Source organism: Chionomys nivalis, chromosome 14, assembly GCF_950005125.1.
Source record: "Chionomys nivalis chromosome 14, mChiNiv1.1, whole genome shotgun sequence".
Classification (NCBI taxonomy): Eukaryota; Metazoa; Chordata; class Mammalia; order Rodentia; family Cricetidae; genus Chionomys; species Chionomys nivalis.
The window spans coordinates 23,487,887-23,513,035 of NC_080099.1; the positions used below are offsets into that span (position 1 = coordinate 23,487,887).

The window sequence follows — 25,149 nt, forward strand, 5'->3', positions numbered from 1 at the left end:
GCAAATAAGATTGTTCTTGAACTTGAATAAGTATAAAATAAAATAGATGCTTGCTGCAAGTTTTATAGGCTGGTTTTCTAGCTGTCATTACCGTGAACCTTGGTGGCTGTCATTAAAATCTTGCCAAAAGAAACCACATCCGTTTGCTTCCTTGGACAAGCATCCCTTGGCCCTGTGGTGAAAGCACCAGCCAAAGGCAATTTGGAAAACAACCCTGGGGAAACATGATTCTCCACACATGGGCAACTGGGTATGCATACAGACATGTGCACAGACACATGCACACGCCGACGCCATAAAACTCCTATGCATTTATGTTCCCATCTTTTATGGGACACTAGGAAGAGTGTGATGTAAGCAAACACTGCTGTCTTTTTCAGAAACCCTTCACAAATAAACAGACACAATCCAAGAGCGACACCCTGTGGCATTGACAGGCACACTGCCCAGGGATAACACAGGAACTTCAGCAGTGTGCTGATGTGAGGCCAGATTGCTCAGCTGTCACACCTCTGATCATGACCCACCCAAACAGACAGGGCAGTACTGCCTGTCTCTGCCCTTCCCAAGACAGGGGGTTGGATCGACTGGCCACCTGTTGCTAATTGATCAGAAGCATAGGTCTGCTCCTCAGAACCAGCCCTTCCAGAATCAAGACAGAGAGGAGGAGAAGGTGCCTCTGGTTTTCCTTGCCAGGGCTGACTTCACAAGTTCAAATTTTAGCCTGAACACCAAGTGTGTGAACATCTCCAAGGAACCTGCCTCCCTGACCTACAAGGAATGTCATTGACTAAGCCAGTAAGTAATCTTCTGCTTAGGTTCATCCTTCGACTGGACATGGTAAGTGATGGGATCCAGAACCTGGTGCTGTACCCTTGGTGCAGAGCCTTTGGTCTTGAGGCTCTGCTTCTCCACTTGAACACAGCGAGGCCTCAAAGAACATCTATTGAAATGAACTGAGATGATTCTTTTTCTGATTGTGCCTCCTTCCTAGAACTTCCTGTGTCCACCTTGGATGTCAGAAGGAGACCCTCTGGTTCCACATCCAGGGTACCCCCTCCACCCTCTGCAAAGCTGCTCAGAAAAGAAGGGAGCACTGGGGAAGGCATTCGGGGCATCAAACATACTCACACTGGGGAGCAGGAATCTGGATCTATGCTCCTGGTGGGGACAAAGCCCACTTCTCCTGAGGTCACTGACTTCCCAATGAACCACTGCAGCCCGGGGATAACAAAGCCAAGGATCTCAATGCTTTCTCCCTGGAGGAAGCTCAGTTCATCCTTTTCCTCTTGTTTGTAATCCATCAGGGCCTTGCATCGTCCTCTACCTATAGAAAACAACATACAGGTCAACTAGAAAGATATATAGGAGTGAACCTTCCCCTGTCTATCAGTGTGATACAGGCTAGAGTATCCCAACCTTAATGAATTTTAATAATTTAGTCAGATCACACACACACCAAAATCAAACTTGTACGAATGGCCAGGGTTAGTAGGTTTTGCATTTTGCCAAACTAGAACAATACAAAAATAAACTACAATCCAAATGCTTTACACTATAATTTTTTAAAAAGAAAAGGCACAAGTATAAGAAAGGTATTCTCAGAATACAGAATATGCAAGCCTTTAAACTAGATAAGCTTATAGGAAACTGGAATGTTCTTTGTATTATCCTCAATGGATTCTGCCACCGTCGTACATATCATCGCCATGCTTGGCACAAGACCCCAGAGTAGTGCTTAAGAAGCTTTACAGCAGAAGATGCCAACATCTTCTTCCAGCTGCTTCAGCCACTGTGACACCTGATGCTTCTCAATGCTAGAGTCAAACGCAAAGTGCACCATGCCTGGTACCTATTGGACTCTCCGAAGATGCTACTGCACATCGTTGGCAGAACAGAGTGCTACAGGGAAGCCAGGGGGATTGGGACTATCCTTAAAGCTGTAGTGATTACCAACTTTGATAAATGGCTCACCTAGGATCCAATAACAATGCTTTTGTGAGTATGATACTGTCTAGTTTGCAAAGCACATTTCCATTCTCAGGTTTTCCTGGGGGCTGAATGCCAGGCAGAGTACCCAGAAGAATTCCCTCTTCGTGGATGAGAAAGCGGGAAGCAGCATTGAGTGATGGGTCTAAGGGGCTAACCTGCAGTCAGGCTTCCCAGCTACCTCTCCTGTACATCTGCTTAGTTCTTGGGACAGCATTTGGCTTGATTACAGCACTTCTTTATTGAGAAGGTAGAAGCCCAGTGAAGGCAGGGAGTGCCGGTGTGAGGTTGTATGAACCATAACAGATTCCAAAGCCCCATAGTTCTGACTGTACACAGGTTATGTTTCTTCAAATGCTAATACCTTTGCTTATTGTTAATTACTGCACAGTTCTAATACTTTGATTCTGTGACTCCTCCCTAGTTGTTTTAAGTGTCATTAGGGTTTAGAACTTGTAAAACTATTTTTTATAACTAGAGATACATAATAGGAAATGTACTAGAATATAGGGAGTCGCAAGGATACAGTTTCAGCAGTGTATTTTAGACATTTTGTTATCTAGTTAGCACATAAACAGCAGTGTGTGTGTGTGTAGACAGAGATTAGCTGACATGTGGTGTGTGTACAGGTAGGTGTGTGCATAGTCAATTATCTATTTATCCAGTGTTTCCTGGGCACTCACTATGTCCTAGGCACTCAGAGTCCCCCTAAATCACACTATGCTATGGAAAATCAGAAAATGTTTGGGTAAAGAGTTGGAAACTGGTGGCCCGCAGGTCACATTTGACTCAAAATTGTTTCATTTGGCCCATGCAAGCCTTTTTTTTCTACCGATCTATCTTTAAATCTCTCTCACCCACTCCATTCCCTAACATCCCTCCCCCAGCCCTCTCCATATATGTGTGTTTTGCCTGTTCATGCAGTCAGGCATCTGTTTCCTCAGCCCTGGCCAGAATCTCCACTTCACAAGCAAAGACCCCAAGCATGCAGATAGTAACCGGCTTCCCACATCCCATCGGTGAGACCAGGAGGAAGGACAAGGTCATCGGCCTAACAATACTCTCTTTATTTCATACCAATATGACAGGAGCCTGTCCAGTCTCTCTTTCTGGGAAGATCACAGATTCCTGGGTAATTCTTTAGGAACCATCTGCCAGTGGAAACACAGAGTTTTAAGATGTTATAACATTGAACAGAATAATCCCGTAGAAAAATGACGGTGGTGTTATTGCTATTTAATCTTATTTTAATGGCAGCAAACTTAGAGCTTACGTTACACTGTGAAAAATGAAAGTTTGGGATGTTTCCTAGCTCTGCAGTTCTCCTGCCAGTTAAATAACTTACCAACACCTTTAGTATCCTCACTGCCAATTCTGCCAGGATCAAGCAGAATGTGTAAGATGTGAAAAAAAAAATGGTATCGCTCTATAATCTCAAGTTTACCGTATCCTCCAGTGGGAAGAACATGCCTGAGGAGATAATCTAAAATGGAAGTTTCTGGGTCCAACACCAAGAGAATCAGAGGAGGGTCAGGGAGCAGAGTTCACAGTAACACCCTCAGGTGACACTGGTATAAGTGGCCTTAGTCCGTGCATTGAAAAGCACTTCAAGAGGCTAGGGAGATGGCTCAGTGGCTAAGAGCACGCACTGCTCTTCCAGAGGACTTGGGTTCAATTCCCAGCACCCACATGGCTGCTCACAATTGTATGTAGCTTCAATTTCCGGGGATCTGGCACCATCCCCGACATGCACGCAGGCAAGACACCAATGCACATAAAATAAAAATAAATTTAAAAACAGAAAAGCACCTCAATGGAGGTCATACATTTCATCCTATATACTATGTTCATCTAAAACTTAGAGTTTCTTCCACTTGCATCAAATAATACAATCAAAAAAACCAGGATATTAAAAAGTCACCCCAATTGTGTCCTCTTCCAGGCACCAGGAATACTATAGCTAAAAGGATATCTATTCTATCCTGCTCAAGCTTTGGTCTGCTCCAGGACCCTCCCCCAGGGAGTGGGCAGCTACTCACTGATGGAAAGGGACAGACAGGGGCTCCAGGGCTGACACAGGCACCAGACCCCTCTGACCCGTCACTAAAGACACACTTTCCCACTCAGATTCGCCTTCAGGGAGCACGGAGATCAGCTCATTCTTGCACAACGTCAAATATTCCCCTTCCTTCTCATCTGGCTGAGCCACGGAGCAGGTGGCTCTGCAGAAGAAGTGGCCTGCAAAGAATGAGAAAAAAAAAAAACCTTTCAAGGAGTAGCCGGAAATGGGAGCCACTTAGAAGCAGAGCCCAGACAACTTTCTTCCCCTGAGTAAAGTCCACTGTCCAGGAGGAGGCACAGGGCCTTGAGCTGTGACCCGAGGAGTAAGAACAGCCACTGACAGGGAGTTCCCTTAAAATCGATACTAACAGAGCTGAGCAATGTGGGAGAATACGGCTTAACTGGGCTTTACCTCAAAAAATAGAGATGAAGTAACCCCCCCCCCCATCCTGGAAATATGTGTGCATTTACTAAACTCTGGCTGTCTTTGCAACCCTGGGCTTCATTCAGAGGCACTAAGGGGAAGGAAATCAGTTTAGATGGATGTGATGACTGCATGAACTTTGCATTGGTACAACACAGATTCCATCAAAGGGGTTTGCAATGGGATTGGAAAGAGAATCGCTTTTGTAAAACTATCATGAACCAATCTGGCTTTCGATATGTATTAAGTTATCAGACTTGATCCACTGCCAGTCTGATGGCATCTGCCCTTGTGAAAAGGTGCTTCAGCTGGCTTCTCGGCATTCTGCTATTGAATTTCATGAAATAGTTTGGGATTTCCAAGATTTATAAATTTACTTTACAATCAAATTACATCATGTGTTTATAGAACCATCTCTCAATCCTGGAGATCATTAGAATTACATGGGAAACTTTATTTTTAAGATGTCAATCAATGCCAGGGTCCCCACCTCCAAGAACTCTACCAGCTTGGGTAGAGCCTGGCAGCCTAATCTCCAAACCTCCAATCTGCCTGAATATGAATCAGTGAGACCAACTAACACAACTGTCTTATGACGCCAGGACCAGGCTGAGAAGGATGTTTGAAGTTTCCTTACAACAGATAGGTTGGCTAATATATGTTTTCATCTTTCAAAGATTTTTTGCCTCTTTTGGGTTCTTAATTATCTGAGGGACTCCAATAACAAACATCTCAATGAGGCTCCCACCCCAAATCCCATGCCAGACTCACCTTCCTGCAGCAAGAGGCCCAGGTATATGTTCTCCAAGTGACTGTCATCTACAGACACTTGGATCTCTGTATCATCCACCAGCCTGCAGTTGAGCCAGTACTTGTGGTCAAAGAAGAGCTGCTCCAGACATGTGGACACGTAGCCTAGAGGTCAAACCCACACAGCTGAACAAGAGGAGTTCTTCCCTGAGCAACCACCAAAGAGAAAGCAGGTTCCATCCTGCCTTCAGACCCAAAGTCACCATTCAAGTGGAGCAAAGTGCTAAGTAGACACCTTTCTAGAATGAACTGATTCTTGTCAACATCCACTAGGAAATACAAGTTGAGTTTAAGTCGTGTTTGCCATTCTAAGCATTTCATGGCCTTCATAAGTGCATATTTATCTTTTTAAATCTTTCTACATTTATTAATTTTCTGTTTGTCTATCTGTGTATATGTGTATATGTGTGCTGCGGGGGGGGGAGGGTAAGCAAATACACTCGTATACCACAGTACATGAGTGGAGACCAAAGAACAGCTTGCAGAATCAGTTTTTCTCCACCATGTGGGTTTCTGGGTGGAGCTCAGGTTATCTGGTATGTGTCTTCACCACTGAGTCATTTCATTGGCCCTCAGTTATTTTTTCTAAATCAACAATGGAGGTCTTCCAGTTTGCTGTGCCAACTCCGAGGGTTCCTAGACTCCCCTTCAAGTTCTAACCTGAAGCTCAAATTTCTGTACTCTGATGCTTCGGAGGCTGAGGAGGCTGTGACAGCCCACGGAGTCAAAATCCCATTCCACCATCTTTTCTGACTCTGCCCTCCCATACAGTCTAGGATGCTCTGCCTTGTTACAAGCAGAAATGGCCGGGGATGTGGGACAGTGGTTAGAGTGCTCACCTAGCATGAGCAAAGCTCTGGGTTTGAGTCTCAGAATTGAAAAAAGAGAGAGAAAGGAGGGAGAGAAAGAAAATTCAAAACTATGTAAATTATTTAAAAAATTATTATTATTATGTCAATATTCTCCTAAATATGAATTACTCATATTGAAATTTTGCTTCTTTTGAGTCTTCTTCCCTATTCCTATAATGCAATAACCTGTCATTCTCCACCTTCATTGTCTACTATGAAAGTCTTCTTAAACTTGGAAGTTCACAACCTAGGAGTGTGGTAAAACTGCAGAGACTAGTTAGCATGTCTGAGTTAGAGCCTGGATTTCTGAGCCTGTAACACCAGCACACTCCAGGGAGTGAACAAACTGATCCACAAAGTCTCAATGCCAACCATCTGTAATGGTCATAAGCACTCCATCCCAGAGAGCAGGAAAATCACCGTGAATATAAGACAAGGTTCCCCCTCCAGCCAAGGGTCACTTTAACCCTTAGCCCAGCTCATCATTGCCCTCTAGGTACAACTGCAGGAAACCCAGTGTTCTCTGTAAGGCAGCAAATGTTCAACAATTAGGTGACTTGGCTTTGAAGCCATCAGTTCCTGTCAGATGTCTTTTGTCCTGGGACAGAGGATGAAACACTGCCCACTACAGTGGCAATGTCACTGTGTCCTGACATCTGTAACTTTCTAGAAAACTCTAAAGACTGGGGCCACTTCCCATTAGGGTCTCCGATCTCTTTCTCTGACTCTTACAAACACACAGGACAAAGTGTCTTCAAGCTTTAGTATTTTGAGCGGCTTCCCACTCTTCCTCAGGAATACTCGTCTTTCTTTTTAAGGAACTCAACATCTATCTCACTGCTTCCAACTCGGTAGCTCATCAAATGGGTTGCCCAGTTATGCAATTTTTTTAAAAAAAGCTCTCCCTGGACGTAGGAAAATAAGTTTCTTCACATGACATTTTAGAGTAATAGTTAATATTTATTTTAGAATTAGCTTTAGAGATTTTATGATATTTCAAAAGGCCAACCATCCATCTCAGGGCTGCATCTCCTTTAACACTCAGAGACCAACCAGTCCCCTGATGTCAGGCTCAAGAGCTGACTAGATTGAGAAGCATGTTCTCCTCTACCTACCCAGGGCATACCTAAGTTCAGATAGGTGGAAAACTTCCAGATTTCTTCCACGGTCTTGAAGGTGATGAGAAACTGGTCCTTCTGGGACTGGACGCTCACCAGCCTTGCAGAGAGGTCCTGAGCAAGAGCAACAAGTCAGCCTGTGGTAAGAGTCCTTTAAGGGGGTCACGTGAGGACTCAGCATTAATCACCAGCAAATGAGCGGCTACTAAGCAGGATGCTGTAAACCATCTCTCAAGGACTGGTCTACGTTATGTTTACTGCTGATGAATGCCATTCTTTCGTATCTTTCACATTTGGATGATTTTACAATCTTATTGCCCTAAACAGCCCTGGGATAACTACTTCAATAGAAAAATCTTTATGCACATCCTTGCTTGTACACAATTCTAAGAAGCACAGTTGCCAGTGGAGAATATGTGCATTGTCTATTCAAAAAATGCAGCACCCAACAACCTCCAAAAATATTTGCCAATTTGTTTGCATAAGAAGAACAAGAAGAGGCTTGGAAGCTCCTTGCTGTCTAAAATGGAACAAAGTAGGCTTGAACCCGTGGCACTTGCTTCCCCTCTGACCGTCCCACCCCAAGGTCAGAAACTGCTAGACCCGGTCCTTAGGGAGTCTACAGAGAAGAGGATCCAAAAGAAGAGCCCCAAGCCCAGTGGGAATCTGCAACCTGTCAACACCAGAGACTCAGAGGCCACAGGTCCTGAGTGGGTATAGACCTCGAGGGCAAGCAGAGCTGCTGGGTTAAAAAAAAAAAAAAAAAAAAAAAAACTTATAGTGAATTTGCTCAATGTCAGACCTTTGTAAGGCCAATCTTCGCAACATTTCATTCAGCTACCACAATAAGTACCTGAAAAGAGTGCAATAGTGGTATTTAGTCCACTCTAAGACAGGTTTTTGTAACATCTAACTGCTTCTTAAATAAAGACGAGGAAGTGTGTCACCCCACCTGACGGACCAGGTGCACTTTCAGATGTACACGAAATAAGGATGATGTTATGATTAATAGTATCGTGAAGCTAATAGCATCACTCCAGTTTTGTAAACAAAAATGATGAGGACACGGAGAGGTGAGGTAAATTGCCTAGGGTCACCTACAGTGAGCTATAGAGCCCTGATTAGCTCTGGGATACAGCCAGCTTCTGACCTCAGTCTCCACCCCTCAACATACTCAGCTCAAATACGATATAACCTAAGGGACAGCTCTTGCCATCAAACCTGCCCACCGCAAAGGTGGTTTGAATCAAAGGGAAATTCACTAAAGCCATGGGCAGCAGGTGTCTTTACTTCCTGAATTCCAGGGGTTAAAATAGAATAAAATAAAATTTAGAAGCCCAGGGCAAGAGAAATGGCTCAGTAGGTAAAACCACTTGTTGCTCGAGCATTAGGACATGAGTTTAGTTGACATCACCCATGTAAGAAAAGTCAGGTGTCATCCCTGCACCTGTAACCCAGTACTGAGGGGTGGGGGCAGAGACTGGAGGAATGCTGGGGCTTGCTGGCCATCAGCCTGGTTCTGGTGTGAGTGAAACTCCATCTCAAAGGAAGAGAGAGAAGAGTGACAGAGCAAGACACCTAATGTCCCCCTCCAGCCTCCTCGAATGCACAAGCACGGTGGCCTGCAAGGAGCATGCGCATCCTCACACATATGCATACATGCACATGCGCATACACACACATACACATGCACACACATGCACCACAATCACACACAGGGACACACGTTTCTTTTTAACTTTTAGCTATTGATTATGGAGCAGGTACCATGACCATGTACCTGCTTTCTCTACAGGTATAACCTTGCTTTCTCCTAAAATAAACTGCCACTGTCACTCTGTTACATGAGAGCCACAGTGCTTTTCTTCTTTCAATTTGTACCAGATTAAGAAGGAAATAAAAATAATAAGACATATTAGTTTATCATGTAAAGCAATGCTTTCTTTCCCCACCACTGACAGCAACAAATTTGTAATATCAAATATAACTTAACTAGTAAACATTTATCTACTATGAAAATCCACTTATTTCATTGTTTCTCTCATCCGAACATTTATAGTTATGGTTTTTTTCATTGGCAATATTATTACTTTAAAAATATGTGCTTGGCCAGGCAATGGTGGCACACACCTTTAATCCCAGCACTCAGGAGGCAGAAGCAGACAGATCTCTGAGAGTTCAAGGCCAGTTTGGTCTACAGAGTGAGATCCAAGACAGCCAGGGCTACTCAGAGAAACCCTGTCTTCTGAAGAAAAAAAGAAATGTGTTCAATGTTTACCAGGACCCAAGGAAAAGGAGAAAATGAACAGTTACTTGTGACACAGAGATTGAACATGGAGTGATGGGGATAGAATCTTCTGGAGACAAAGATAAGTGAATTGTGCACTTTAAATCACAATGGGAAAATACATGAATGTTGTACCCTAGTAACAAAACAAAATTCAAATGTATCACGTTATGGGGGAGGTATACTTCTGAGGCGGTTGCTATAAACATCCCCATTCTGCATTAGTGCAAGTAACTTGACCAAATTTGGGGGCCAGGAGGAGGGTTCCTCTGGTTTAGGCCACTCATTACTGTTCGACAGCCAGCTGTTTTTTGGGGGACATACTTTGTCCGTGCTATTAGGAACCCGAGATCCGAGAGCCAGTCACCCCAGCTCACCTTAAACAGTGCACAGACTTCATGGTCTTCATTCTCCAGGGCCCAAAGCCGCCTCCGTGCAGCCTCCTGCAAGGGTGCATTGACACAGCTCCTGGAGCGACTCTTCACACAGAATGAGAGCACCAGGTCTGCAAGAGAACAGAGAGAGATGCAAGGCTGCTCACACAGTGAACGAGAACAGAGAGGCAAGGCTGCACACACAGTGAACGAGAACAGAGATGCAAGGCTGCACACACAGTCAACAAGAACAGAGATGCAAGGCTGCTCACACAGTGAACGAGAATTGAGATGCAAGGCTTCACATACAGTGAACAAGAGCAGAGATGCAAGGCTTCACACACAGGGAACGAGAATAGAGATGCAAGACTGCACACATAGTGAACAAGAATAGAGATGCAAGGCTGCACACACAGTGAACGAGAGGAAAGGAGAGAACGTTTCGCCCACGAGCCCTAAATTGCTATCCTCCGCTCATGAGAGATCAGAGTAAGCTAAAGGATCCTCCATGTTCCCTTTTCAAGTGTCCTCCCTGGAGACAGGGAAAGACACTGAAGGCCAGCAGGGTTCTGGAGAGGTGCACAGTGGTCACTTCTGCTGACACAGGTGCTGACACAGAACCAGCCAGGATGGACATTGCTTCCAGCAGATGATGTGTGCATGTTCCAAATGAAGACTACAATATCCAAACTGAAGGGAATGCATTTATACCCAAATTTATTTTCATTAAACATATTTCTGTTTTAATTTATTTTTATTTTGTGTGCATTGCTGTTTTGCCTGCATATGTCTGTATGAGGCTGTCATATCTTGGAGTTACAAACAGTTGTGAGCTGCCATGTGGGTGCTGGGAGTTGAACCTGAATCCTCTGGAAGAGCGGTGCTCTTGACCACTGAGCCATCTCTCCTGTCCCTACACACAAATGTACAATAGGCAATAAATATTATCTTATGAGCTGTTTGCACACATTTTCCCAACCTGTTTTTCATGCTCCAGAACTAACATTTCTTATGACAACCAGGGAGACACTAAGAGTCAATCTTTGATTTCTTCAGAGATCACAGTCATTTAACAAACACTCCTTGAAGCCTCCTGGAAGTCTGTTTAGATGTGCTCATACAGCAAAAAACAAGGTTAGCTCCTGCTCCCATGAGTGACGCTTGGATGGAATTGGCCTGCCAGGCAATTCTCATAGAGAAAAGAACTAAGGAGGGAGGAAAATGCAATGGAATCAAGAAATAGTTATATGCATTTGAATATGTGAAGAAGCCACACAGGATGCTACAAAGGACAATTTGCTACAGAAATTGTCCTTTCAGAAATGATTTCTTCAGATATGAAGTACCAAGTTTGTTAATAATATGCTAACAGGAGAAACAGAAGCATTGGGCTGGGTTCACAGAAACCGGCTCCTCATTCCAATTTGACTTAAGCCAGGTTATAGAGATGGCCCTTATCCTGCAGGTGGAGTCCACAGGGCAGTCTGAATGCCCACGTGGAAAAGGCCCATTTGCAACCCAGAGGTGCTGAAAGTACTGTCCTGGCTGCAGGACATTCAAATGACCTGCATCTAGGTAAGAGGCCATTTCTTTCGCTCAGATCCTCTCTGATCCGTGTTCCCCTCCAGTCTACCCAAGTCCCTCTCCATATCCAGCCATTCTCCCCAGCCTCCATCTGGCAGTCTTTCTTCATGTTAACCCCTAGGATGAATGACAGCACAAACAAGCCAAGGAAGGATTTTCAGAACCTCAGTTTCAGGGATTAGCTCTGCTCTCAAGCCCGTACCACCCTGAGCAGTTAACCACCTCTGTATGCTTGATAGTTCTGTTAGGAAAAAAGATTGTTTTGATAAGACCCATAACAGGGCTTTGAAAGGGACCTTTCCAATGAGCTATGCATGTAACTCTTTTCTTAGTTCCTGGCCCATATTAAATGTTTAATACATGTGAAGCTTTTGGACCATCCCTCAGTCCCAATACCCCAGCAATTCTGATCACCAATGTCCTCATCTGCTGATACTATTAAACTTGACAATAGCTGATACTGATGGTTTCTGTTCTGCTAAACTCCATCTCTCCTGCCTTCCAAAACCTAATGCAAACTCCCTCTTAGCACCTCTTCCATAATCACTGCTGCCCACTGGTGGTACCCCCAGTGTGACTCTTCTTATGATGTGTGAACCCATGTATACAAAATGGAGAGACCCTGATTTGAATAAACTATTCCTTAAGACCTTAGTTGATACTGAGAGCAGAATCTCTGAGCAGATGGGATCCTGTAATACCCCAAATCACCACACAGGGCAGTAAGTCCAGTTCACTCTAGTGCAGACTGCAGCAGGCTGGGTCCTATTTTAATCTTTCTGGAAGCCAGGCCAAGAATGTACTGATTCTGTCTGGGATTGGCCTGCATAAAGCAAGATTAGAAGCTAGCACCAAGTCTCCCACTTCCACATCATGACTACCTTCCTGCAAGCTCAGCCTAGAGATTCGGTTTCATCTAATGATACTCATTGGAAAGTTATCAACTTTCACACACTAGTAAGACAATATACTGACTCCAGTGTGGTTCTGGAGCAGCCAAAGGCAAAGGCAAAGGGTTTTCTGGGACAGCCCAAGCTTACAGATGTCAATCAGGTGAATGACCCAAGAGCAAGAGTTTCCTCCTTACTGCTGAGATGGCTCAGTGGATAAGGCACTTGCTAAGCCAGATAGCCTGAATGTGATCCTGAGACACACATAGTGAAAGGAGAGAACCAATTCCTGAGTCTTGATGTGTGTGCCCACACACATACAAACACACACATAAGTAAACGTGATTTAAAACATTTAATTAAACACTAACATTTGGACACAATTTTCAAAGGGGAATAGACATAACCTGGTTTGATAATTATGCAATATCAATTTACACCATTTACATACTTAAAGATACCAAAATGTAACTCTCCCACAAATCTTCTGTAACAAGGGACTGTATATTTTTGGAAGAGTGTGGACCGTGATGGTTTCAAACAGGACAAAGGTGATGGCTATTCTTCGTTGTCAACACAGCTACATCTGTCATTAACTAAACCCCAAGCAGCTGGGAACACCTGTGAGGAATTTTTCTTAATTAAACCATCCAACGTGGGAAGACCCACCTTGAATTTGGATCTTTTGCGGTGGGAAAATCCACCTTAAATCAGAGCCACACCTTCTGGCAGCATCCTGTATAAAGGACATGGACAAAGGAAGCTTTAGCTCCCTGGCTGCTTGCCCTTGCTCTCACCAGCAAGTCCATTCCTTCGCTGGCATTAGAGTCTACTTCTTCAGGATTCCAGTGTATACTGCGGACAGCTGAGACTTTCAGACTCATAGACTGAATAATTGCTAGATTCTTGGACATTGTGTTAGCACAGTCATTGTTGAACTAGCTGGACCACAGCCTATAAGACACTCTAACGAATCCCCTTTCTATATCCTATCAGTTCTGGTCCTTTGTAGAACCTTGACGACAAGAGTTCAAGCCTCTTCCTTGTCATGTAGTAAATGACAGTCGAGTCGCCGTCCCTTCTGAGATTCTGCTTCCCACCTTCCCACCCAAGTCCCTATTGTTCAGATACTTTTACTCAGCCAATCTCATTCTACACACTCAGGTCTTCATTTGACTATTCATTTGTTTAGGAAATATTTGCTCAGAGCCTCGACTATGAAGAGACTATGAGTGTTATATAGAACAGAAACAGGTCCTCCACATACTCATTCCTCAACCTGTGTCTCCGCCATACATCTTCTAGACATTTATGTACTGCATACATATAAATGCACATGTTGAATGCACATATTTTTTTCAGTTTAATCCTGCCCCTATATCACCTTAGAAATCTAATAAATAAGCTGTTTCTCTAACCCAGAAATTATATGCGGAGTTCCTGACACATGCTAGATTCTAAAAAGCTTTAACTAACAGTCTGGGAGGTTTGTGTGTGTGACAGTATGATAAAGACACACTCACAAGATGATAAAGACACACTCACAAAGATACACATGGAGGTAACAAGGGCAACAGGAGTGAGGGTCTACAGAGGGAGAGATGAAGAAGCTTCTGAAATAACCAAAGGTATTTTTTTAATTGAACTTATCTTTGTGATTCCGATACCTTGAGTCATGTTCTGTGGCAGAAAACATTTTCCCTTGTTTTCAAGTGAGGCTGCGTCCTCACTTGATCCGGGTGGATCCTTGGAAGGAACTTCTTTATCTGCAGAGAATAAAGCAAAAGATCAGCTCTAAGAGTATACACAAGTCCTAAGTATGGACTGGAGGGGCCTACCAAGTACCAGTGGTTAAACCAAGACTAGGGCCTTAAGAGAACTATTGTCGCCATTGCCTTATAATTGCTTTGTAGCCAGCTGTTATCAAAGAACCACATGTATGCTATCTCAATCCTGCAGCAGTCTGGGAGCACCCATCTCATTAAATATTCCCACCCAGAGGTCAAACCCAGTTCCAGGGTGCAGTCCACTGACGGTGCTCCAGGTGTGTGGAGCCTACGCAGATCATTCTGGCTCTAACTGCAGCAAGGCCTAGGTCCATGCATAGGCATGGGAGGACTGGAGCCAAGTGAGAAAGAATGATACCATTAGAGAGATGGCTGAGGAACGGATGTAGCTCCCCATGCTGTCCACCTAGCTGCCCACAAGGCAGGGTCCTGTCTAAAATCTCTCTTCCCAGCTCTCAAAATAGTTCCTATTCCTGTTCCTGCTGAAACGGAGCAAAGGGTGTAGGCCGAAGCTGTCAGAAGAGTGCCTGCCTTACATGAACAAGGTTCGGGGCTCCATCATAAGCAGCCCTACTCTCGCCACCAAAATAACAGAGTTCAAAGGAAGACTGTGGGTGGATAGATTGATGAGATGGTTCAGTAGACAAAGGCCATCAAGCCTGATAATCTGATTTCAATCCCCAGGAAAGAACTGATCCTGAAACTTATCTTCTGATCTCTTCTCTCTCTCTCTCTCTCTCTCTCTCTCTCTCTCTCTCTCTCTCTCTCTCTCTCTCACACACACACACACACACACTCTCTCTCTCTCTCTCTCTCTCTCTCTCTCTTTCACACACACACACACACACAGATATAAATAAGTGCTAAAGGGGAATGCAGATTGAAACACAGGGTGGGGACCAGGGTGAGGCTGGAGGAATCGTATTTTGATTGCTTACGGTTGAAAAGGGAGCAGAGAGTGCAGCTAAGAAGCACGAGGAAGTAGAAAGGGCAGAGAAATTCGCCCATTGCTATAGATGCAAAGGTGTGTCCAGCCACCACCCCTGGGCCACTTACAGCCCAGGGTAGTTCTTTTGTGCTATAGTACCCTGAATCACGCTCAGAGCTTGGACAGCACCGAGAATACATAGCCTATGACAGGTCTTTCTTCCGTGGAAAACACAAAAAGTTGGATAGCCCTCCAGGACTGGCGTCTTTCATGGTATTCTCCAAATACAGAGGAGCTCAAATCTTTAACACATTAATTTTGACAGATGGACTTTGTCCTCTCAGCCACAAAAATTCTCAAGAACTAAACCACTGGACCAGAACCATGCAGCATAAGCTCCTCCTAGGGTAAAAAGGTGGACAATCTTGTTTCTACTACTCTTTCCAAGTCATTTACTCTTCACAGTTGCCTGTAAAATTTAGGTCAGAGGTGTCCAAGCCCACTGAGTCTTGCCATCTGGACCTGCAGTTTAATGGCATGGCCCAAGCATGCAACAAGACTCAAGCAGTCACAATCACCTTAGCTAGTGCCAAACTTTAGCCCTCATACTGTTGTCAAAAGGCTTTGTCCCTCTCTACTGTGGGCCTCTATGGTGACATCTTGATCCCGGGGTCTCTCTACCTTTCTTCATGGTGGGAGCAGTTAGCACCATTGATGGACAGTAGGAACAAAATGGATTTCAGCTTGAGTCGGCAGAAGGGAGTGCCAGGTATCTGTGCAGAAAACCCTGCAAAGCTAGCGTTAGTAGGCAATCTGGTAGAAATGAGATGAGGCCATCAGAATCATTCTGCAGTTCTGCCCCCAGGAGTCAGAAGTAACTGGGGGGTGGGGCACTAGCTGGAAATCACGAGACCTCTCCATGGACTGGGCAGAAGACATTGGATGAGGCATTTGACCTGTCCATTTCTGGGGTCTTTAATTTCTCCAGTTATGAAAGAAGGGGTTGACCAGATCAGAACTTCTGAACCCTGGCTATTTATTTGGGTCATCCAGGCTAGGTTTAATATTTCATACATACATACATATATATGCGCATTACATATGTATATGTTGTGATGTATGTGTATATTAAAGCTATATGTTAAACATATATAAATATATTGATGCTTAGGCTGCATCAATATGGATTCTTACTTTTGTGATCTACAGGGCAGCTACAGGGGGTCACGGGTACTTTTGTTTTAAATTCCCTTATGATCACATCAGTTTAAAGCAGGGTTCTGAACCATAGGCGCAAATCAGTGCTTCTTTGCTGTGGGATAATACTCTTGTACACTCTAAAGATTTGTCTTGTATTAGTTTAATAAAACACTGATTGGCTAGTAGCCAAGCAGAAAATATAAGCAGGCCAACCAGACTAGAAGAATTCTGGGAAGAAGAAAAGACAAAGGGTGAGTTGCCAGTCAGACACAGAGGAAGCAAGGTGAAAATTCCTTACTGAGTAAAGATACCAAGCCACATGGCGAAGCATAAATAAAAATTATGGGTCAATTTAGGTTGTAAGAGCTAGTTAATAATAATCCTTAGCTAATAGGCCAAATACTTTATAATTAATATAAGCCTCTGAGTGTTTATTTGGTACTGAATGGCTATGGGGCAGGGCAGGACAGAAACTTCCATCTATACTTTTTATATGCAGTGATGGCCTAATTGGATTGTTCCTGGGTATTCTGCTCAGTGCTGAACCCCGAGGTTTTGCGTTTCTAGCGTTTCTAAATGGTGTTCCCATCACTGGCCCAAGAAGCATGTACCGAGTGTTGGCTGCTCTTTTATCTTATGACAAACTTAACCACAAAGTAAACTCACAAACATCTTCTTTTCCCCCCCTCCTTTAGAGTGAACTTTTAGTTTTAACTGCTTAATGCCATTTGGAAGTCAAAATGTTTTATTTACCCCAAAATGCTTATCTTTATTTTGAAAACTGGAAGATTTATCGCCCAGGGCTTTCATTCCCAAACAATCAGCAGAGGTGAGTGGCCACAGTCCCAGGGAAGTGCCAGCTGTTCAGTCACCACAGCCCAGCCTACCCGGTCACTCTGTGTCCTTGCACAGAAAAAGATCTGACGGCAACCCCCCGTGAAGTGAGCCTTCCTTCAGGAAGGAAAGTCCAAGGCAATGCCCCTGGTATGGAACACAGATTTCATGGTCTGTAAAGGAGATGTGAGGTTTGGAACATGAGCCCAAGTGTTTGTTCCCCAGCCCCAGAGGTAGGGAGGATGGGACATTTTAAAAGATGTCTCTAAAAATAAACTTGCACAAACTGGCTGACTATCTGTATAATTTAAGTTGTTAATGGTTTTCTAAGCAGGATTGAAAAAGAGCTATTCTTCTCCCACACCAAAATAATAATAATAATGCATAGATTATAATGCATTAAATTCAAGAATTTTTGCTAATCAAAAGGTGTAAGTAAAAGAGTGCTGCACAGCTGGCAGAGTAAAAGAAAACATTAACACTGCAGACAGTCATCAAAGAACTTGAACCTAGAGTACAAGAAAGTGCATGAGAAACCTTCAAGGGGGCACTGGAGAGATGGCTTCTCAGTTGAACATATCGTTTTATTCCTAGCACCCACACGGTGGGTCACAATCATCCATAACTCCAGTTACAGGGGACCCAATGCCTTCTTCTGACCTCCCCAGGCACCAAGCATGCGTGCGGTGCACATACACACATGCAAGCAAAATACATAAAATAAAATGAACAACTCTAAAGCTCTTTTAATCTGCAAGAAACAAGCATGCAGGGTAGCGATGAGCTTCGTATACGTGTATGGTAGTAAAAGTCAACCTGCACGTGCTGGGCAGATGAGTGGCCAAGCTTGGTAAATAGAGCAGGGCCAGGAGGGATGAGCACTTTGTCGCAGGCAGAGGTGGAATGGATGGGGAGCTATGGGACATTCTCAGCAGTGCATTGGCTCAATGAAAGTGATCGCTCTGCTCAGAGAAGCACAGGAGAGACACAGAAGGAACCGGAAGGCTCAGGCCAGGTGGAAGGCCACTAGAAAGGCAGGAGAGGGAGTGGGAGACTGGACTGTAATTTTAACAGTGGAAAGTGAGAGAGCAGAGTGAAGGACACTGTGCCTTAAAGTAAGAGAGAGAGAAGGCCTCTTGACTTGCAAAAATACTGACACTAAATATGAGGGAGAAAGAAACATCACAAAAAATGAATATTGGGCAGTTTAGGCATAGAAATGAGTGGTGATTTTACCAAAGTCACACCGTAACTTAGCAGAGGTCATCCAAATCCCTGGGGACAGACTTGGTTATTTCTACTATAGTAACTGACCTTGGAACTCTAAGGTCAAAAGGTCTCTGAGTTGTGGGAGTCAGATTGGAAGGAGCCATCCAGGGGGCCCTAACTGTGGACGCAACTTTTTTGTTTATTAAAAAGGAGAAAGAAAAGAAGCAGTTCTGATGGCACAAAATGATAAAGTGGATGGAACTCATTATTCCAACACTCTGTGCCATCACTGTGTTCAAATTCAGAGGGGTGCCCTGTTGATTGCTGTGCGCGCTCCCCTCCTCGTGTAATTCTATCAGTGAGTCAGTCTTAATAGAAAGGCTGAAAAGAGAGTGATGGTGTCTACAAAAAAAATCCTCCCCTCCATCTTCTATGTAAGAATTTCTGCCAGTTCTCTACAAAGGGGTGTTGGGGATAAGGGACAAGAGCTAGGCGTTTCTGCCATGACTTTCTTTGTGATCTGAAGTGGGCACTTGTTGGTGATTAAGAGCAAGAGACCCAAAGGGGAGCAGTCAGAGGCCTGGCAACTGGCCAGGACCCACCCTCTCACCACATGCTAGTGGGAGAATTCTGTAGAAAGCAGAAGACTCAACCAGAGGAGCTGCAGGAAGGGTCTACAGAGGAACAGAGCTTGCGGAGGCAGCCCAAGCCTGCTTCCGTTACTGCTACACCATGGCAAACCTGGGCAGCCACCCAGGGTCCCACATCATCTCGAACCTTCTCCCTTGCCTCCCCTATACACAAGGACACATGGTTTGGTCTTCATTGTTATCTCCCACATACACAGACCCAATAGCAACAGCAGCCAAAGAAACTAGAACACAGACCTCTCTCCGGTAGAGAATAGCAAATTAGAGAAGAGGTGTGGCCCGTATTAGCTAACAGCAGAAGAGCCAGCCAACACTGAGAGTCACATCTATGAGACACACTGTCCAATCTAATCCCTTCCCAAAGTCCTTGCAATTGGCACCACCACTCGATGCAGCCCACAGTCAGATAACTGCTAGCCGAAGGTCCCAGAGACTTCCCTAAGGTCGTGCAAAAGTTGTTGTCCAGAGAAGGATCTCAGACTCTGTGACATTTCCCTAGGATATGCTGGGAGGCTAGGATGGAAATATTTACACCATCTGGCCTCAGATGCATCCCTAGCGACTTCCCTCAGGAAAAGGCTGGTGGGTGGAGAACAATACAGGGAGAATGACTGGAAGACTGCGACAGAATAAATAGTAAGCTGGCTCCTGGTGAAACAGTAAATCCAGGGGCTGCCAGGGTCTGTGCTGGAAAAAAAAAAAGCAAAAGGGTGAAACTGAGGGACGACAATGTCATCAAACTTCAAGGACGCCTTCGGTATCAGTCCGAGTTTTGCGCCACTGAGCTCGTCCCAAATGGAACCCCGTCAAACAGCGGCGGAGTTCCTTCCACTGAAGCTAAGGGTCAGTGTCAGGGGCCTCAGACTTTCTAGAGGATTCCATGGACCCCAGAGAACGTGATATTTGAGGGTCACAGAAATAGTAACAAGGCCTGACATCTATTAGGCGTGAATAACCATGTGCTGAACTGTTTTCTATTTTGAATGTATAGATTTGAGCCCCCAGAAATTTGGAGAAACAAAATATGTCACAGCCTTTTGTGATATTTGGAGTTTGTCTACGTATAGTTTTGGGTGGGGTTCTTGGTGTCCCTTGTCTAGGAAGAAGTCCTTGCTATAAGTGTCAAAATGTATAGACCAGGACTTCTGGCTTACTTGGGGTTCACTTTAAAAAATCTCAAGTCCTTTGAGGAGCCCAAGTCACAGACCATAGAAGAAAGCAATAATTCAGAGGAAAAGCCCTTAGCTAGCGGAACCTCCCAGCTATATTCACCAGAACCATGGTGATGCTCACCAGAACCTTGGTGGTGCTCACCAGAACCTTGGTGCTCACCTGAACCATGGTGGTGCTCACCAGAACTATGTGGTGCTCACCAGAACCTTGGTGGTGCTCACCAGAATCATGGTGATGCTCACCAGAACTTTGGTGCTCACCAGAACCATAGTGGTGCTCACCAGAACCACGGTAGCTCTCCAGAAAGAAACGTGACCCTAATAAAGGTGCAGACCGATGCCTTAGAGCGGCGTCCCTCCATCTCCCAAGTGAGTCCTCTCCCGGTCCAACTCCACCCTTTTCCCCTAGAGCCACAACCGATCCGGATGGACATCCTACAGTGTGACCACAGGGCTTCCTTCAGCTGCTAAGCTATACAAAGCTGCAGGAGCTCCTCAGCAGTATGACCAACTGCCCTGGTTCGCTGTGGAGATCTGGGTTTTAGAGCTGACCACATCCCAAGAATGCCCTCAGTCTCAGGCAAACCAGGAAGACTGGTCACCTGGTGTCCAGATTGCTGGACAGCTTCTTAGCATAACTTTCCATGACCTCGACTCCATAGGCCAGGCCACCGTCGTAGGTAAGAGGAGGAAAACAGCCCTGTTTCCTCCGCAGGAGAAGCCCTGATGAAAATAGCGCTGAGTGACCCAAAACAAATTTATGACCGTTCATGGGCCACAGAGGAACTCACTGTGGAGCCTTCTTCCTGTCCTAGGGAATCTTGGGAAGAAAGGAAGGAAGGGCTTAGTCACACTCTAGGAGTGGCTGCCAAGAGCAGCCCTCACTCCCTGTTCACAAAGCGCAGACCCGGCACAGAACCTACTTCTCAGGTAAAGTAGAATTTCCCAGACTTCATTGCCTTTTTGCACCCAGAATGGGAAACACCAAACTAGAAGGGGATGCGAGGCAGGCAGCCAGAAAGTACAGCCATCTCCCAATCTTTGGAAGGAGAGTTTCTCCAAAACACCAACTTCCCTGGACCAGCACTCTAGCTTAAGACCCAGGCCAGATCCCCTTAGGAAACTCACCTGGGCCCCAGGGCAGACTCCGCTCCCCAGGGATACAGAAGCAGCCACCCATGTGTGCACCATCCTCCCTGGGCCAAGGCCCCTGGGAACGCCAGTCAGGAGAAACTTGGGAACCTCCCATCAGAGGCCCTCCTCCCGCCTCCTCCCTGGCACGCGAGGGACCGAGGCTGCTCAAAGCACAATGCAGCCTTTGATATCCGGCCTGCAGTGGGGAGGCCAGGGAAGGTGGGAGGGGCCACACAGCCTGCAGGCCAGATAGTCCTTGCTGTCAGGCCTTGGCCTGGGGAGCAGCTCCTCCCTGCCTTTCGACAGATTGCTTCATGCCTATCAGGCTGTGGCACATTCCTCGCATTCTAGGATCCAGACACAGTTCGGTTCTTGTGAGGGTGGCCAGGGCAGAGGAGGGCAAAGAGCATCCTGGGAATCGAGGGTGTCGTTCTTGCTCGCTCCCAGATGGTCTAGGCCCACAGACTCCCCTGCCAGCTCTTAGAAAGCCTCTCTGCAAATGCTTTCTTGGCTGTTTGATAAAGTCAGGCCAGTGAGTGACAGTCTGTAGTATCAGTGAGCCACTTAATGGCTGGTGAACAGGGTTGAGCACCCCACCTTCCAGCTGTGCCCCCCCCCCCAAAGTCCTGGTGGGAGAGAATCCAGGAAATCATCCAGTGTTACCAAGAATTTTATGGTTGAAGAACTGGACTACCCAAACCATTTTAAGGTGTCAGACATTCATGAAGAACTGGTGGTGCTGGACTGAGCTCTTTTCTGTTTCAGATGGGCTGTGGAGTCGGGGAATGCAACTCACACAACGGGGCTGAGCCTCAGAAATCTCCCCTGAGATCACTCACAGGAGGCAGAGAGAACAGGCTGCATACCTTTGAGACTGCTCAGATGCTTGACTGCTCAAACTAGCTAGTCACGGGATCACTGGGCACTGACCTCCCTTCCTATCCAGAGCAAAGGTCTGCAGGAACGCCCAAGGACAAGATGGTACTGGCAGAGAGAGGCAGGGTCCTGGCAGCAGGCTTGTGTCTCAGGCTCTCTGGAGGCCGAACTTTCAGGCTTCGCTGGGCTTTTAGGAAGGGCCGTGACCTTGTCAGTGGGATGACAGTGAGAAGGACAGAAGTCTGTCTCTCTGAAGTGATCCAGAGTGTCCACAGTGGATCAGCCTAGGGACACACAGCACGTAGGATCTCCAGCCCACCTCCACTACAGCTTCAGAAACTGTGTGCTAATTGGTTGTGTGTCAGATAGAAGCTTTTTTCTTCAGCCAAGCACTATTATGTATTATTTAAGGACCACAAGAGCCCCATAAGATAAGCATTTTCTTTTTGATAAGGGAGAAAGGAAGTGTAGAGGGTCATTTAACTTGCCCAAGTCTGCACATACATGCACACACACATGCACACACATACACACATTCACACACACACCATTTCTGAATGTCAGACTTCGTACCTGCACCCATCCTGGTTGGTCCCCTGTTTTGAGTTTCACCTTTCTGACATGTGAGCTCATCCACCATTATCAGAACACAGTGACATGTTCTTACAGAGACGTGTTCTTACCCTCTGGACCAGCCATCCATCCATGGTGGAAAGCATAGAAGACAAGGAGGGCTAGGAATGGCAAGGACTCTCAGGGGTGTGGTCCCTTGATCCCAGCCCCCTCATGGTGGGCGTTTTGTCTATGCACAACTGTTTAAAGTGTCTGTTTTCTACGATGTGAGCCATGCCCTCCCCTCACCAAAACCTACTCAAAATGAAAGGATAAGTTGTTCTTTAGAAAAGCAGTCTTTCAAAGTCTCTGGGAGGCGCCCAAGAACCAGACAACGGAGAGAAGCCAAGCTCTGACCTCTGTATGCAAATGGCTAGGCTTATCCCTTCTCTGGGACTTCTTCACATACCACTGCCATACAGGGACCACACAACCAGAAATGATGATGGATCAAGACCCAGATCAACAGTCCCAGAGAGTCCCCTGGGGTGGCTGACCGAGATAGACATTTTGGCAAGTCTGAAATGAACAGTCCATTCTTGAGGAAGTCCCTGCTTCCCTTGAGATGCAAAGGCCTCAGTTCTGCTCATGAGTTGTTCTGATGAATGGTCAGAACCAAGAGATTTCCAGGCAGAGAGGCAGCAGGAGCAAAGGCCTTGTGGCCAAAGCCTGGGTTGCATATTAAAGGAAGATCCGTGGCTAGAATGTTGGGAGGCAGGGGTTTGTGGGTGGATGAGCTCAGAGACCACAGCAGCAAACCCCCTGTCTCCACGCTGGGGCTCCTGAGGACAAACAGCCAGTGTTTGGTGTAGTTAGCACTGAATAGCAGGCAGGCTTAGTGCATCCATTGAAGTTTTTATTAAAATATTTATTTTCTTTTGTTTCCCCCCGTTTAAAAAAAATGACTCAAAACCAAAGCCAGGGCCTCATGCTGGACAGGCAGGTTCTCCACTATTGAGCTGCATGTTCCCAGCATGACTTACCATGTTTTTATATTAGGATGGGTTTCTTGAGATGAACTTCACCCTAAGTGCCTTCACAGTCGCCTTTACACTGGTGGGTCAAACACCTGTAATAGTTTCCTGCTGAAAGACTACAATTCCCAGCTTCCCTTGCAGGCTACGGATGTCATTTCTATCCCTATAAGATACCATATCCCATCTTCACTGTAGGACACAAGTAAGTGACAAGATGCCCCTTAACTATGAATAAATATGGTCAGGCCTAAAATCAGACTAAAGTTTATTTTCTGATCTCTCTCTCTCCCTCCCTCCCTCTCATGAGCTCTGTAAAGTGGCACAGAATCAACCATTCCAAAGGCTGTAACAGCAGGCTGAGTGGATGAGGGGACAAATTCATGAAGCTCACGCTTAGTGTTTCCCCCTGAACAACTGAGAGAATTAGCATGGTGTCTACTGAGACGTTGGGTCCTGAGAACCAAGCATTGGAGGGGATGGCTTTCAACCTTTAAGTTTAAGGCCCCTTTGCCACTATGTCTCTAAGCAAAGATGGAGGTAGGAATGGGAGCTCAGAGGGGCTTGCCAATCACAGGCAAAACTCAAACAGTTAGCAGGAAGGAGACATTTAAAGTCACAGGATTAAGTGTGATGTTCTGAGAGAACGCTGGCTCCAGAAATATGGAGGCTGGGTCTGTACTGACTAGTCTTATGTCAACATGACGCAAGCTAGTGTCATCAGGGAGGAGGGAGCCTCAACTGGGGGAAACAATGCCTCCAAAAGATTCAACTATAAGCCATTTTCTTAATTAGCGATTGATGGGAGAAGGCCCAGGCCATTGTGGGTGGTGTCATCCATGGGCTGGTGGTCCTGGATTCCGTAAGAAAGCAGGCTAAGCAAGTCATGAGAACCAAGCCAGTAAACAGCATCCCTCCTTGGCCTCTACATCAGCTCCTGCCTCCAGGTTCCAGCCTGGCTTGAGTTCCTCCCTGTCCTCACTTCCTTCAATGACGGACTATGATATGGAAGAATAAGCCAAATAAACCCTTTTCTCCCCGAGTCGTTTTGGTCATAGTGCTTCATCACAACAAGAGTGGCCCCGACTAAGACACTCGGTGACCCACTGTGTCTTACAAGCTGCTAACAGAGAGGAGACACCGGCTGAGAATCCGCCACTGACTGTCCCAGCAAAGCAGTGAGGATGGCAGTTTCACTGGGGAAGATTCAGATGACTGCAAAGAAAACGGGAATCCCAGGCACATTTCATTTGCCACCCGCATCATCAACAAGTATTTATTCATTTATTCCCTTAATATTTTTTGGTGGCAGCTGGTTCAAGTGAAGTTGGCTGGGTGACGAGTGGCAGCTAACCCAGCTAGGGAGCAAAAAGGAGTAGGTGCTT

The 25,149-nt window shown here is 45.6% G+C and overlaps 1 protein-coding gene across 2 annotated transcripts in view; it reads right to left on the reverse strand.

Moving 5' to 3' along the window:
• Window positions 1-21,400, reverse strand: part of Sh3tc2 (SH3 domain and tetratricopeptide repeats 2) — a 53,695-nt gene extending 32,295 nt beyond the window's left edge. For both annotated transcript variants that reach the window (XM_057789299.1, XM_057789300.1), the window contains exons 1-8: window positions 21,297-21,400; window positions 14,056-14,154; window positions 9,918-10,045; window positions 7,262-7,367; window positions 5,246-5,389; window positions 4,029-4,227; window positions 3,067-3,140; window positions 1,132-1,327 (exon numbers count right to left, since the gene is read on the reverse strand). In XM_057789299.1, the coding sequence (XP_057645282.1) occupies window positions 1,132-1,327; window positions 3,067-3,140; window positions 4,029-4,227; window positions 5,246-5,389; window positions 7,262-7,367; window positions 9,918-10,045; window positions 14,056-14,154; window positions 21,297-21,348 (998 nt within the window). In that variant the 5' untranslated portion in view covers window positions 21,349-21,400. The remainder of the gene's footprint in view (window positions 1-1,131; window positions 1,328-3,066; window positions 3,141-4,028; window positions 4,228-5,245; window positions 5,390-7,261; window positions 7,368-9,917; window positions 10,046-14,055; window positions 14,155-21,296) is intronic.
• Window positions 21,401-25,149: the final 3,749 nt, after the last annotated feature.